The sequence below is a fragment of the Aureobasidium melanogenum genome, assembly GCF_000721775.1.
Source record: "Aureobasidium melanogenum CBS 110374 unplaced genomic scaffold scaffold_18, whole genome shotgun sequence".
Classification (NCBI taxonomy): domain Eukaryota; kingdom Fungi; phylum Ascomycota; class Dothideomycetes; order Dothideales; family Saccotheciaceae; genus Aureobasidium; species Aureobasidium melanogenum.
Window position 1 is genome coordinate 42,162 of NW_024470070.1, and position 13,606 is coordinate 55,767.

General features: G+C 51.7%; 4 protein-coding genes across 4 annotated transcripts; 2 read left to right on the forward strand and 2 right to left on the reverse strand.

The window, feature by feature from the left end:
• Window positions 1–686: 686 nt before the first annotated feature.
• On the reverse strand, window positions 687–2,301 carry M437DRAFT_53666 (uncharacterized protein; the record flags this gene model as incomplete). The annotated part of the gene is made up of 2 exons (XM_041022564.1): window positions 687–1,174; window positions 1,227–2,301. 2 exons carry the CDS (start codon window positions 2,299–2,301, stop codon window positions 687–689), a joined length of 1,563 nt encoding a protein of 520 aa, XP_040877670.1.
• Window positions 2,302–2,708: 407 nt separating this feature from the next.
• On the forward strand, window positions 2,709–6,684 carry M437DRAFT_77021 (cohesin complex subunit Psm1; the record flags this gene model as incomplete). Its single annotated transcript, XM_041026728.1, has 4 exons — window positions 2,709–2,739; window positions 2,799–6,466; window positions 6,520–6,603; window positions 6,661–6,684. 4 exons carry the CDS (start codon window positions 2,709–2,711, stop codon window positions 6,682–6,684), a joined length of 3,807 nt encoding a protein of 1,268 aa, XP_040877671.1.
• A 411-nt stretch (window positions 6,685–7,095) lies between these two features.
• M437DRAFT_53525 (uncharacterized protein) lies at window positions 7,096–10,444 on the reverse strand (the record flags this gene model as incomplete). Its single annotated transcript, XM_041022540.1, has 4 exons — window positions 7,096–7,624; window positions 7,685–10,056; window positions 10,111–10,331; window positions 10,399–10,444. 4 exons carry the CDS (start codon window positions 10,442–10,444, stop codon window positions 7,096–7,098), a joined length of 3,168 nt encoding a protein of 1,055 aa, XP_040877672.1.
• Window positions 10,445–11,611: 1,167 nt separating this feature from the next.
• Window positions 11,612–12,002, forward strand: M437DRAFT_77023 (uncharacterized protein; the record flags this gene model as incomplete). The annotated part of the gene is made up of 3 exons (XM_041026729.1): window positions 11,612–11,766; window positions 11,824–11,884; window positions 11,940–12,002. The coding sequence occupies 3 exons, from the start codon at window positions 11,612–11,614 to the stop codon at window positions 12,000–12,002; spliced, it is 279 nt and encodes a 92-aa protein (XP_040877673.1).
• Window positions 12,003–13,606: the final 1,604 nt, after the last annotated feature.

Genomic DNA, 13,606 nt, shown 5'->3' on the forward strand with positions numbered 1-13,606 from the left:
TGAAGCAAATCAATCCTTGCCCTCAGAACGCTAGAAAACAAATATTGGTGCCTACCCACCGTGGCTACATTTGCTTGATCCTTCCTTCGGCTATTCACGAAGAACATTCTCCAGTAAGCGTGAGTTGTGCGATCCTTGCACTCACGGAACAGAAGGGCGTCTTGCGAAAAGGTTCTGATGATTTGATGCTTTGCGCTTTCTACCTGTCTTTTCCTTCTACAAGCACTCACCACATTCTGAGAAGTACAAATTGAGAACACTGGTGTCAAGGCTGCCGTTTGAAGAGCCCCTGCCATGACAAGAAATATAGGTGCTTGTTGTGCTTGATGATAAACACCTGAGGATCTTGAGACAGGGTCGCTACCGCAGCTGAATATATTTTCTTTTCTTTTTCTGTCCCAATCATTGCTCCTGTCAGGACGAGACTCGATGCGAGATGGTCGACTCTTCGCATGTGGGACAGGAAACGAGGACCTCAGCTAACACATGGAGAGCTTCTAAACGAATTGCAATGCAGGTCCTTCAACAGACCGTATTGGCTGGCCATGAAACGAAACAATCAAAATGTCTATTGTGATAAGCTGCTTCAAGCCAAGTATCTAATGAGCGAAGGGGTATCCAGCTCCAAAACGCCATTGAAGGTCTGTTACCACAATCAATCTAGTCATGCAACATATTCGTGACAATCATCTCTGGCGAACTTCTCCAGTATTCGTAGCTTCTTCAATTGAAGTTGAGCCTTGTTTCGACTCAATGCCCGCAGCATTTTCAGACTGAGGTTGAGCAGGCTCCTGAGTGTCAAGTGACATACTCTTAACTGCTTTCAGAGCGGGATCCGACTCATCCAGGATATGCTTGCCTTCGGGTGTGGCTTGCCACTTCGCGACTTCCTTCTTGAGAGCTTCGAACTCTTTCTCCATGCGGCGGCCAAAAACGTCAATGTAGAATGTGGCACCATTGTAGGTGGCCCAGGTGAAGACGACCGTGAGGAAAGCAGCACTGGCCCAATGGTAATAGAACCACAAAGGGCAGGGTACCATGGTGATGAGAGCATAGATGTACTGAATCAACATGAAAGCTGGGCCTTGGAGAACTTCGGGGAGCGAAAGCACGAATTTGCCGAGGAAATTCTTCGCGTAGGATTTGCGAAGCCAAGTGAAAGAGGTTGGGCGTCCTATGTATAAGTCAGCATTATACCAAATTGATGCAGTGTTTAGAGGACATACCAGCAGCGATCTTATCCTTACGCCTGACAGTGATCAAGAAGTGGTAGCTCAGCTGCCAACAGGCGTAAGGTACAGTAGCCCAGACAATCATACCCCACAGAGTGTAGTGTTCCGGAGAGGACGGCGCGGAGTACTTTATACTATAGATAGCGGGGAATTTCTCCTTCTGCAAGTCTTGAGGTAATAGATGAACGAGACAGTGGAGGGTCGCACACGGCATGATATGGATGAACAGGCTGGTGACCTTGTCCAAGGAATGGAAGACTAGCGAGTTTCTCCACATGGCAATGGCAACAGCATTGTTTCCCATGGCCAGACAATATGTGCTGATGAACAGTCTCTTACTTCCTGGGAAGAACCACATGGTTAGGAGCATGAGGAGGTTGACAAAATAACACAAGTCGGCGAGGAAGTAGTGGTAGCCAATCTTGTGGTACTTGTAGTAGCGGATGGGCATGAAGTAGGCGAGCTGTACAGTATACCAGATATGGAACCACTCAGGGTGAGCGCCTATGAGGTAGCCAGAGACGAAGATGTTGAGGACACCGGTGATGAAGGAGATCTTCTCACGCAAGGTGACAGCTTTGGCATCGTTCCATTTCTTGCTGAGACGGTCGACGTTGTCGCGCATGCGTTTCTTGTACTTGTCCAGCTGCTCATCAGGAGTAGAGATGCGCCGCCTCCATTCTTCGACCATCTTGTCCTTGGCTGTGATACTAGACATCCTAAGTTTCTGCTGTTGTCGGCGGACCTTGTCTTTCTGAGCAGTAATGGAATGCTGAAAGCGCTCGAGTCTTTGAGGCAAGGCGAGGTTCTCGATTATGTCGAACATAGTAAGGCGATCGAGCGGGGGGAAACTTTCATCGTCAAGCTCGTTGTAGCTTCCATTTGAGGTGGTTCGTGACAAGACACTGTGAGCATAGCCTGGCGAGGTAGGCTGAGATGTCATGCCTGCATATTGCTGAGCATCAACAGCGGAAAGGTAGTCGGTGTCAGAGGCAGAAGGCTGGGCTGAAGACGCATCAGCAGCAGAAGCCTCTGGTTTGGGCTTGAGCGTGTCGACGGGCTGCGACATGGCGGTGAGCAAGCAGAGGGAAGAGAGATAGATAGAGGAAGATCAACTTTGGTAGGGGAGGGGAGGGAATAACGAGAGATGCAGGCCACAGGAGAGCTGTACGTCTAAGCAGACATTGCTTCTCTCACGTGTAGAATCTGGAGCAGGTGGAATGCAAGTCAGGAGCAACTTGACAGGTACAAAAGCAGGAGTAGGTACTTTTTGGACCATGTTGATCAGACCGACGATGTCATTGGTCCGTGTGCACTACACCGCCCGCTGATTAGGTCCCTGAGTTCCGCTCCGCCATTCTGCGTCTTGGCAGCAGTTCGCGTGAGACGCGCCTGCCTCCATCAACGCGTCGTCCGACCAGGTCAGTCCTTCCATGCACCTGCGACCATAGCAGCACTCCACCACGACCCGCCGCCATGGGCAAACTAATTCGGCTTGAGTTGTTCAGTGCGATCATCACTATCATATTTGCGACTTCTGCTCTGCACTTGCTGACATATGCCCAGACTTCAAGTCCTACAAGGGCCACCATGTTCTCCTCTTCGGCGATTCCTACTTCACCTCCATTATTGGTCCCAATGGTTCCGGCAAGTCCAATTCCATGGACGCCATCTCCTTCGTTCTTGGTATCAAATCTTCTCACCTCCGCTCAACTCATCTACGCGACTTGGTTTACCGTGGCCGTGTTCTGAAGACTTCCCGAATCAATGCCGATGGAACTGCTACCGAAGTCCCCGAAGGCGACGCTCAAGACCCCGACCCTGAATCTGGTGCACAAGAGCAGGACCAAGACACTCAGACAAGCACTCAACGCCCAGATCCCACCAATGCTTGGGTCATGGCCGTTTACGAGGACGATGCTGGAGACGAACAAGCTTGGAAACGCTCCATCACTTCTACTGGCCAATCTGAATACCGCATCAACAACAGACTCGTCTCCGCCAAGCAGTACAACGAAGCCCTTGAAGCCGAGAATATCTTGATCAAGGCTCGCAACTTCCTCGTCTTCCAGGGCGATGTCGAAGCCATCGCTTCTCAAAGTTCAAAGGATCTTACCAGATTGATCGAGCAAATCAGCGGCAGTCTTGAGTACAAGGCCGACTACGATCGTCTCAAGATCGAGGCCGAAAAGGCTGCTGAGGACCAAGCTTTCAGATTGAACCAACGTAGAGGCATCAACTCCGAGATCAAGCAATATCAGGAGCAGAAACGTGAAGTCGACAACTACAACCGTAAAGCCGACGAGAAAGATCAGGCTGTCGTTACTCATGTTCTCTGGAAGCTGTATCACTTCCAACAAATGGTCGAATCGTCCGGTGCTGAGATTCAAAAACACCAGGACGAGCTGAAGGAGTACCGAAGAAACGTTGAGGCTTACGAGGCCAGGCTTGCAGAAGCACAACAAGAGCAAGCTAGAGCAGGTCGCGAGGTTCACAAGCTGGAACGCAACATCAAGAACAAGGAAAAGGCTGTTGAGGAGAAGGAGAACGATCTCTTACCCATCAACGAGAAAATCTCCCTATCCAACAAGAAACTTGAAGCAACACGAAAGCGAATCACTGAAATCTCAAAAGAGCGTGATGCCCAGTCTCGCAACGCCGACCAGTTGAAAAAGGATCTTGAACTTGTCCAGAGAGCCCAAAGCAGATGGGAGCAGGAATGGTCAGCAGCTCAACAGCAAGCAGGTCGTGAGCTTAGCGAGGCCGATCTCCAAGAATACAACCGTCTGAGAGGAGATGTCAACAAGAGAACAGCAGCCGACCAGATCAAAGTGGACAACATCACACGTCAACTCAAGACGGACGAAGAGACTGTTGAGAGTTTGAAGAGCAAGGTCGACTCTACAGAAAACCACATCTCCAAGCTTGACAGTGAAGTATCCACTTTACGAGCGAGGCGTGATGAGTTAATTTCGACTATTCGCTCTATCAACAATGAAGCAGACAGCAAGAAGAAGGAATTCAACACTCTGACATCGGAGAGATTGAGATCCGCTCAGAAACACACCGAGATCGAGGAGAAGCTCCAAGAAGTGCTGCACAAGCTCAACGATGCATCTGTATCTCAACGAGAATCTGAGAAGGAGACACGAGCTCGTGAGACTGTTGCTGCTATGAAGAGAATCTTCCCTGGTGTCCGAGGTCAACTATGGTCGCTCTGCAAGCCGAAGCAGAAGAAGTACAACGTCGCCGTCAGCACTGTCCTCGGTCGCCATAATGATTCCATTGTAGTTGACACGGAAAAAGTGGCAAAGGAGTGCATTCAGTACCTTCGTGATCAACGTGCTGGCCAGGCAACCTTCATCCCGCTCGACACTATCATGCACAAAGCACCAGACGCGAACCTGAAGGGCATGCATAGGGGCATGCGTCTCGCCATTGACACAATTGATTATGAAAATGCCGTCGAACGTGCCATTTCTTTCGCTTGCGGGAACAGCATTGTTTGCGATGATCTACAGATTGCCAGACATCTCTGCTACGACAGGCGTGTCGAGGCCAAGGCAGTCACACTTGATGGAACCATCATTCACAAGGGCGGTCTAATGACCGGTGGACATGGCTCAAACGACCAACGAAATGCACGAAAGTGGGAAGATTCGGAAGTCGAGAACTTGCGCCGCCTGAAGGATAAGCTGCTGGCCGATCTGAGTGCTCTACCAAAGGGCCATCGCCGACAAGCTGAAGAAGAGGCTCTCCAGGGTGAACTTGCTGGTCTCGAGTCACGTCGCGCCTTTGCCGACGAAGAGCTCAAGGCACTTGAATCGAATATCGAGAGCAAGCGCCGCGAGCTGAACTTTGCCAGACGTCAAGTCGAGGAGACAAGGCCGAAGTACGAAGAGCAAGCTCAGGGCGTCACTACTCTGCGTAGCCAGCTCGAGTCATACTCATCGTCAGTGGCGACTGTCGAAGACCAAGTCTTTGCCTCATTCTGCCAACGTCTAGGCTACAGTGACATACGTGCGTACGAAGCTCAGCAGGGTAGTGCCCAGCAAGAGGCTGCACAAAAGAAGCTCGAGTTCACTACCCAGCGCAGCAGATTGGAGAACCAGCTTGCCTTTGAGACACAACGTCTGCAGACAACGAAGGACCGCATTGCTAAGTTGCAGAGCGACGTTAAGGAAGCTCAAGCCAACATTGCAAGCCTCGAATCTGAGCGTGATGATCTCAATAACGAGCTAGATGAACTGAATGCCGAAGTTGAGCAGATGAATGAGCAACTCATCACACGCAGAACGAAGTACGACGAGAAGTCTGACAAGGTTGCTGAACACAGACGTGAAGTCGCAAAACGATCGAAGTCGATTGAAGATACGAACAAAGACATCACGGCTCTACAAGAAGCAGTGCAGCGGTCAAACTCAGATCGTTACTCATTACTTCGCCGATGCAGAATCGAGGAGATCAATATCCCTCTTACTTCCCAGAGCAGGAAGCTGGAGACTCTTCCGCTAGATGGTGGCATGGCCGCTGATGAAGACGCCATGGACGTGGACGAGGAGGTTGCGTCTCAACGCGTGCCCGTTGTCAACGACTACGGCATTGACGTTGACTTCTCGGACTTGGACGACGATTTGAAAGAAGACGATTCCGAACAATGCGAGGCGACTCTGCAGGAAATCGTCTCGAACATACAGGCCGACCTCGACAAGATGGCACCAAACATGAGAGCTATCGAACGTCTCGAAGGTGTTGAAGCACGTCTCAAATCCACTGATGATGAGTTTGAAGCAAGTCGCAAAGCAGCCAAAGAAGCCAAGGATCAATTCGACGACATCAGAGACTTGAGATCCGAACTCTTTAACAAAGCTTACGAACACATCTCTGGTCAGATTGATCAAGTATACAAGGAGCTCACACGCACTGCCAGTTTCCCTCTCGGTGGACAGGCATACCTCGATCTCGAAGACACTGACGAGCCATATCTCAGTGGTATCAAATACCACGCTATGCCTCCGCTCAAGCGCTTCCGTGATATGGAGCATCTATCCGGTGGCGAGAAGACTATGGCAGCGCTGGCTCTACTCTTCGCTATCCACACATATGCTCCTTCGCCTTTCTTCGTCCTGGATGAGGTTGATGCTGCTCTCGACAATGCGAACACTGCCCGCCTGGCCAACTATGTCAAGGAGCATGCAGGCCCTGGCATGCAATTCGTTGTCATTTCGCTCAAGGTAAATCTAACGAGGCATTCATTATAGTATCCAATTGCTAACATCCGAGATAGACTGGACTCTTCCAGAACAGTGAGACACTTGTCGGTGTCATGAGAGATCAGACTGTGAACAGCAGTAGGACCTTGACTATGGATGTAAGTCTTAGAACGCACAATGATCTGTTTGTACAGAAACTGACTCGATTGAAACAGCTTCGCAAGTACCAGGCTGCATAAGACAGCTGAAACAATGTGGGAGGAAGGACGTGGTGATGCGATTGCGAAGCACGAGGTGGAACTCACGCAAAAGGGAATGCCAATGTTACTCTTACTTATTGCTCGATACCAATGAAGTGTGCACATATTGATTTCAAGGATTACGAGAACATGGAGGGTCTAATTCTTTTCTACATACAACAACAATTAAGCAAAGACATGGCAATGAAAGAGAGATCGTCGTAGACATGAATAGGGCTAGAAAAAAGAATGCATGCTTTTTCTTCAAGGCTATGTATAAAAAGAACCTTCTCATCGATCATCCTTTCCCAGTTTTTGTGCTCCAAAAGAAAGAAAGATCGTTGCAAAACATCAACTCCCTACTGCTACATTCCACCATTTGGTCGTTTTCGTCAAGGAACACGTATATCTCTAGTTCCTGTTGCCGCCAAAGCCACCACGTCTGTAGGCACCAGAGGATCCGCCACGGGAAGAGGGAGCCTCATATCTACCGCCAGATGCGGGAGGAGCTTCACCATCACCGCGAGGGGTTCTGGGAGCCCAGCGCTCGCGGGGAGCAGCGGCGGGAGGGGCAGAGTCTGAGGAAGGTGCGGCGCCAGAGGCTCCACGCATGTGAGGAGGAACGTAGCCAGAACGCTTGGGGGCTTCCTCGGCGGCGGGTGCGGGTGCGGCAGGGCGAGTGGCCTCAGGGGCGGGAGATGCGGCACCACCAGCAGCCTTTGCGGCTTCACGCTCACGCCATGAGGGCTTGTTGCCGGCAAGGTTGAGGCGGGGAGGGCCTCCAGCGGAAGCGGCTGGGGACTCGGAAGGTGTGGGTGCGCCAGATCTCTCCCAGCGGGAAGGACCAGAGGCAGCGGGGGGTGCTTGCTTGCGCTCGGCACGGCGACGCTCGGCTTCCTCTTCGCGCTGGCGTTGCTTCTCGGCGGCAGCGGCGGCCTCCCTGTAATGATTTGTTAGCAATGCTGTTGTAGTTGTTGGTGTGGGTTTGATGCAAACGCACTCTCTCGACTTGATTCTCTCCTGCTTCTCTCTCTCCATTCTCTCGCGCTTCTCGGCATCGGCACGCTCCTTCTCTTCGGCCTCTCTGGCCTCTCTCTCCTCTTGCTCGCGGGCTCTGGCAGCAGCCTCTTCGGCTTCTTGTCTTTCGCGTGCCATGCGCTCCTTGACCTCGCGGCGGCGCTGCTCCATCTTCTGGTTGAGCTCGCGCTCTGCGACCTTGCGACGCTTCTCGAACTCGGCGTGACGCTGCTCGGTGACGGTACGCTTGAACTTCTCGTAAGCAGGCACCAAGCGGCTGAGGCGGTGCTTGAGGGCAACAGCCTCCTTGTGCTTCTCCTCGGCATCTCTGAGAGTCTCAGACTTGGTCTTCTCGTAAGCAGCCAAATCACGCTCGCGTTGAGCATCGTAATCAGCGCTCAGGTGCTTGAGCTCCTCCTTTCTGTAAGCACGCTCGAGATGGTCGATTCTCTTGGCAGTGAATCTCAACTTCTCGCTCATCTCGTTCTTCTCCTTCTCAAGAGCCTGCAGCTTGATCTGGCGGATGCGGCCAGTGTCAAGGTCGTTGATGTCGAAGCTGTCAATGTCGACACCCTTGACACCCTGCTTAAGCTCCTTAAGCTGGCGCTCCATCTCCTCTCTCTGAACCTTCTCCTGCTCCTGTCTGATGCGACGAGCTTCACGCTCGCGCTGCTCATCAGCCAGACGCTGGACTTCGGCGGCCTGCAATTCTTGTTGACGGATTCTCTTCTTCTGTGCCTCCTCGCGCTCCTTGGCTGCCAAAGCGTTGGCGGCAGACTCCTTCATCTTCTGGATGACCTCCGAACGGGCAATGGTGTCGAGGTGCTCCTTGTCAGCGCCAGCCTCAGCACGCTTAAGAGCAGCAAGCTTGGCCTTCTGGCGGTCCTCGTTGAATGTAGGGTCGACATACTGGCAAGTGATGTAGAGAGCCTTGGACAGACGAGTAAGTTGAGAGCGGACGATCTCGGCGGGGGTGCTCTGGAGGCGCTGAACGACCTCAGTACCAGCAGAACCAGCACCGCTGCCAGGGTGAAGAGCACGAGCAGACGAGAAGACGTCAGAGTCGAAAGTCAGGACACCAGTAGCGTGGTCGATACGGATGGCCAGGTCACCCTTCTTGCAACCGTTCATGATGAATTTCTCAATGGCGGCGGGGCTCATCTGGAACTCCTCGGGGAACTGAGCAAGGTTGAGGACGAACTTGAGCTCGACAGTCTCGTAGACTTGAGACAGCTGCTGGAAGAGGCGAGTGAGAATGACCTGCTGGAGAGGCAGGACGTACTTCTTCATCTCAGGGTCGGCGGCAATCTTGGTAAGGATAGGAGAGATTCTCTTGCAGATAGACAGGGGGTGGAAGTCGACCTCGAGGATGTTGTAAAGCTCACGGATCTCGGGAGAGGCGCGCTTGAGAAGACCCTTGTTGATAGCATCCTTGAACAGAATGGCACGGGTAGGGGGTGCTGACATGCCGAGGAGGTTAGTAAGACGGGTGTTCTTGTTCTTCTTGGCCTCGTCAACGTCAACCAGAGCACCACGGGAACGGGAAGTGCTGATGACGGGAATGGCGAGGGCAGACAGAATGACAAAGGAGGCGGCCTTGGTGAGGTCTGCATCGCCAATGTTGGAGGGATTGTCCTTCTTCTGGCCCTGACCAGCAGCCATGATGGCGGCCGACTGGCGCAAGAGGTTGCAGTAACGGCTCCAGGCAGCAGCGTGGAAAAGGTAGTTCTCGCTGACAAGGAAGATACGAGCAAGCTTCTCGAAGTAGTTGGCCATCATGACGTTCTTAGCAGGACGCTTGCTCAAGGAGAGAAGAGTGTGGGTGTCCTCAACGGACTTGAAGGCTTCCTGCCACAACTCAAGCTCGACAGCAACGTTGAGCTGCTGGAAGCGGGTGTCTAGATGGCGCTGAAGAGTATCGGGGTCGCTGAGGTTGATGGCGTGCATCTGGGACGAGTACTTGGCGGCATTTTGGAGATGGTTACGGAGCAACTCGCACAGTCTGCGGAATTCGGTCTTGCGGGCGTAACGGAGACAGAACTGGAAGGCCTGGAGGGTGACGGTCTGGTACATGACCTCGAGTCTGGCGTTGTTCTTGAAGATGTCCAAAACGGTGCGGTAAGTCTCCCACAGGAACTTGAGCCAGGGAGTGACAATGGCGCGGTCGGTTCTGTCGCGTGCCTGCTCGCCGGAGACGGTCGACAGAAGGATGGACTCAGGGGTCTCACTGGCCTCGAGATCGCCAACATTGGCAAGGTCAGCAGATGTCTCTGCGGCGGAAGAGACCTCATCAGCCTTGGCCTGGGCTTCGGAAACCTTGGACTCGGCGAGTTCGATGAAGCGCTTGAAGACAAGCTAAATATGGGTCAGCGAAGGCGCGGACAGAGCGGCCGAGATGCGCAGGTATACCTCGATAGTGGCGATGTTTGTGTTTTGCGAAGTGTTCTTGTAGTTGTAGAGACCGTCCTTGGCGGCCTTGCCCTTTCTCAACTCAACACAAAGTTCAACGAACAGGAGGACGACAGGCTCGAGCGAAGCGATGGTGCTGTTGCGGGTGCGCTTGGAGGTGACATGCTCGTGGAGGATAGTCAGAGCAGACTGCTTCTGGTTGACTGCGATGAGCTCTTGGGCTCTCTGTTGTCGCCATGGCGTCAGTATTCCGTGGTCGTGTCGAGAGCGGAGAAACGCGAGCAGGACTTGCCTTGAGCACGTTCTCAGGCTTGGTATGAGGCGGAGGAGGCATCTTGGGCGATATGGCGACCTTCCTGTCGTTGATCGAGAGAGGCCGTCAAGATGTTCGATTTTTCCCAGCGTCGCTGCGAGGTGCGGCTCGCTTGTGATTGGCTGACGCGCAGAGTCGCGCCAAGAGTTCGCCAACTTGTGCTGCATTTTGGACTTTTGGACTAGTTCATCTTCTGCTCGTCACATTTGCACTTGATTCTCGAAAAAGAAGTAGTGAGCTATTCCAAACAATCTTACACACTTGTAGAACGATGGTGCACTACTTATCGAATGGCCACATCATGGCAACACTCTCTGGGAAGAAGCCCGTTCTGAATGGTTTATTCTGGATGCATTATTTAACAAAGTTGACACACAGCTCTCCCTCAGACATGATATGTGCGATGGCACGAGGATTCAAGATATGAATTTGGCGAGGCTTGACAAGCATTGTCTACTATCCTCACGGTAGTCTCACAACTGTCGGCCAAGCGGCTGAGATCAAGCGGCTCAAGTCAGCGAAGCCCCTGACTTTCTGGGGTCAAGGCTGGATTCTGTAGTGTTTTCCAGCAGGGATCTGGCTTAGAAACAAGGTGCTGTAAATAGTCTCTGTCCTTGTCCTAAAGACTGGAATCGACATTTCGAGAACGCATCCCTGGCGTTGGATGCAACGTGACGGGCCAGGCGGTCAGTAAAGACAGTGGAATAGATAGACCAAACCGTTCCATGGCCAGTGCCAAGTAACGACTATGCCCGATCGGCGAGGCCAATTAGAGCAATTTGAGGAGCAGGCGGACGACAACCGCGTCCCATCCTCTCTACGACACGACGATTCCTGCATCCTCGCCGCCGTGTAACGTCGATTTTCCCAGTGGCCTTCTCTTCACTGCGTCGCTCATTACCCCATTCGTCTGCATTCGTCTCCCGCCCACGAGAACAACACGCGCGCGACGGCCTCGACATCCTCCCTGCAATCCCGCTCCATTGGCTCCCACGCCTTGTCTGAACTCCGTGCGACATCCTCGTGCTTCGTTTACTTTTCGTCAAGCTGACCGCTTATGACAGTGCCAACAGTTGTCGCCAGTCGCCAGACTCTGGTCCAATCTCCCTCTCGCTCTACCGATCCATATATCTATCGCCCACTCGTCAATCTCACTAGTCGCTCCAATCCCTCTTCATCTCCTTCACAATGTCTCAGCCATATGAGATCCGTAACAACGACACCGGCAGAAGCAAGAAGCAGAGCATGGCCGAATTGAAGCTCCGCCGTCTCAATGAGCTCAACCAGAGATTGCAAGAGGACCTAAACCGCAGAAGAATCCCTGTTTCCGAGGCTTCCATGGAGTGAGTTTGCGTGTCCACTCCGACACAATTGCACACGCGCTGACATTCTACTCTCAGCCTTATCGCTTTCACCGACAAGGAGCCTAAGGACTTCATGGTTCCCAGCCGCTGGGGCACTGTGAGTTCCCTCAGTACACGCTCTAGCACTTGCCAATGCTGACTTGTTCCTCTAGATCGACAAGCGCGACGACCCCTACGCCCCTCAACAATCCGGTGGATGCTGCATCATCATGTAGAAGCAGCCATCCATTTCCTTTTACAAGAGACTTCATCATACCGGGTTATCAGCACTGGCGTTCATCGGCGGAAAGTGGCGGTTCTTGTTTCCAATTAATCTTCTTCCTTTTTCAATTCTCTCTTACCCCGAGTACGATGCGGCAGCACGGTAGAATGGTTGTACGCTTTCGGGACGCACTTGTAGCATAATGTTCTTACGGATTGTTTCAATCTTTGGTCTTCAAATCTTTTTTTTTTCCAAAACCCGCAAAACATTTCTATTGGCCTTAATACCCACCCATGGAGAAGCATCTAAGCTCAAACGCAGCACACGTCACATCTGAAGTTACAGTATCTACTCACCATCTTCTTGCATATCCTCTCCACTGGTAAGCTCGATTGTCATCAAGTCAAATACTCATCAAACTCTGCTTCGTAACTTTTGCTAAGAAATCTGAAGACTCGGTACTGAATGTCGAACGGCAACTAGGACGGTAAAGCCACGAGACGACAAGGACGACACTTCACAGGCTCGCCATTCTTTCCTCTATAGTACGATGTGCTTCGTACTCCTACGCCGATGCATATCCATATGGTCATAACAGAGGTCCTGCCAAAAGCCACCTAGACTTACTAACTCGTCCTGGATGTTATAGCAGGTGCAGTGGGGCACTTTCTTCTTCCTTCAGTACCACCATCTAGCAATGAGAGGGACTCAGACTCAAGTCTGGCCCCTTCGAGATCACTTCAGCTGGTCTTGACACGCCCTGCTCAGACAAGGTGATCTGGATATGATAAGTGCGCGGTTGGAGAAACCAACATCTACCTCTGGGGCAAAATGCCTGTCAAGAATGAGTGAAACACAAGGACAAAGTTGTTGAATGTTACTTTGTTCCGAATATTCGATATTGACTTTAGCCTAACATGCGTAGGGACCTTGTGTTCATGCTTAACGGAAACGGCGAAAGGGATTTAATTAGTCTTCAATGTGCAAAAAGTCAATCCCGAATTATCAAAAAAAAACAGTTCTTGGGTTCTAATAGCATCACGTGTGCAGAAGGTGTTCTTTTAACAAAGAACTCTACCTGAGTTGCTTCGTTTCTTCAAGATTGTCATGATGTCTTTGCAGCTCATGCTAGAAAGACTTATGGATGGTAAGATATGGGAGTGTATCATTCAAGCTAGCGGGTCATATGAGCATATAAAGTGATACCAATCCATTGCACGTGGACTATATGGGCAGGATGTTCATGCCACGTTCGGATCAAGGTGCGAGATTGTGGGATCGGACAGTAGTTGAGAGAACATTCTGCCAGGAATGATCATACAGAGTTTGTGATGTCTACTGCAGCCACGCCGAAACGTTGTGGATGATGGACATGGTTTAACTACGATTGAAGTGCACGTATCCCGGAGACTTGAACTGATCGTTCTTTTCCCCCGAAGAAAGATCCGGCTCTTCTCAGACTAAAAACCTGAGGCCCAGGGCAGGTCTTCAAGAGCATTGCCATTGCTCACCATCGTATGTCAAGGCTCGGGATGTCACTGCTAAAGCGAATGACCATCAACATGGCACACCTGACATGGGTCCTCGGATCGTCGATAGCTGGGTGTCCCTACTGTC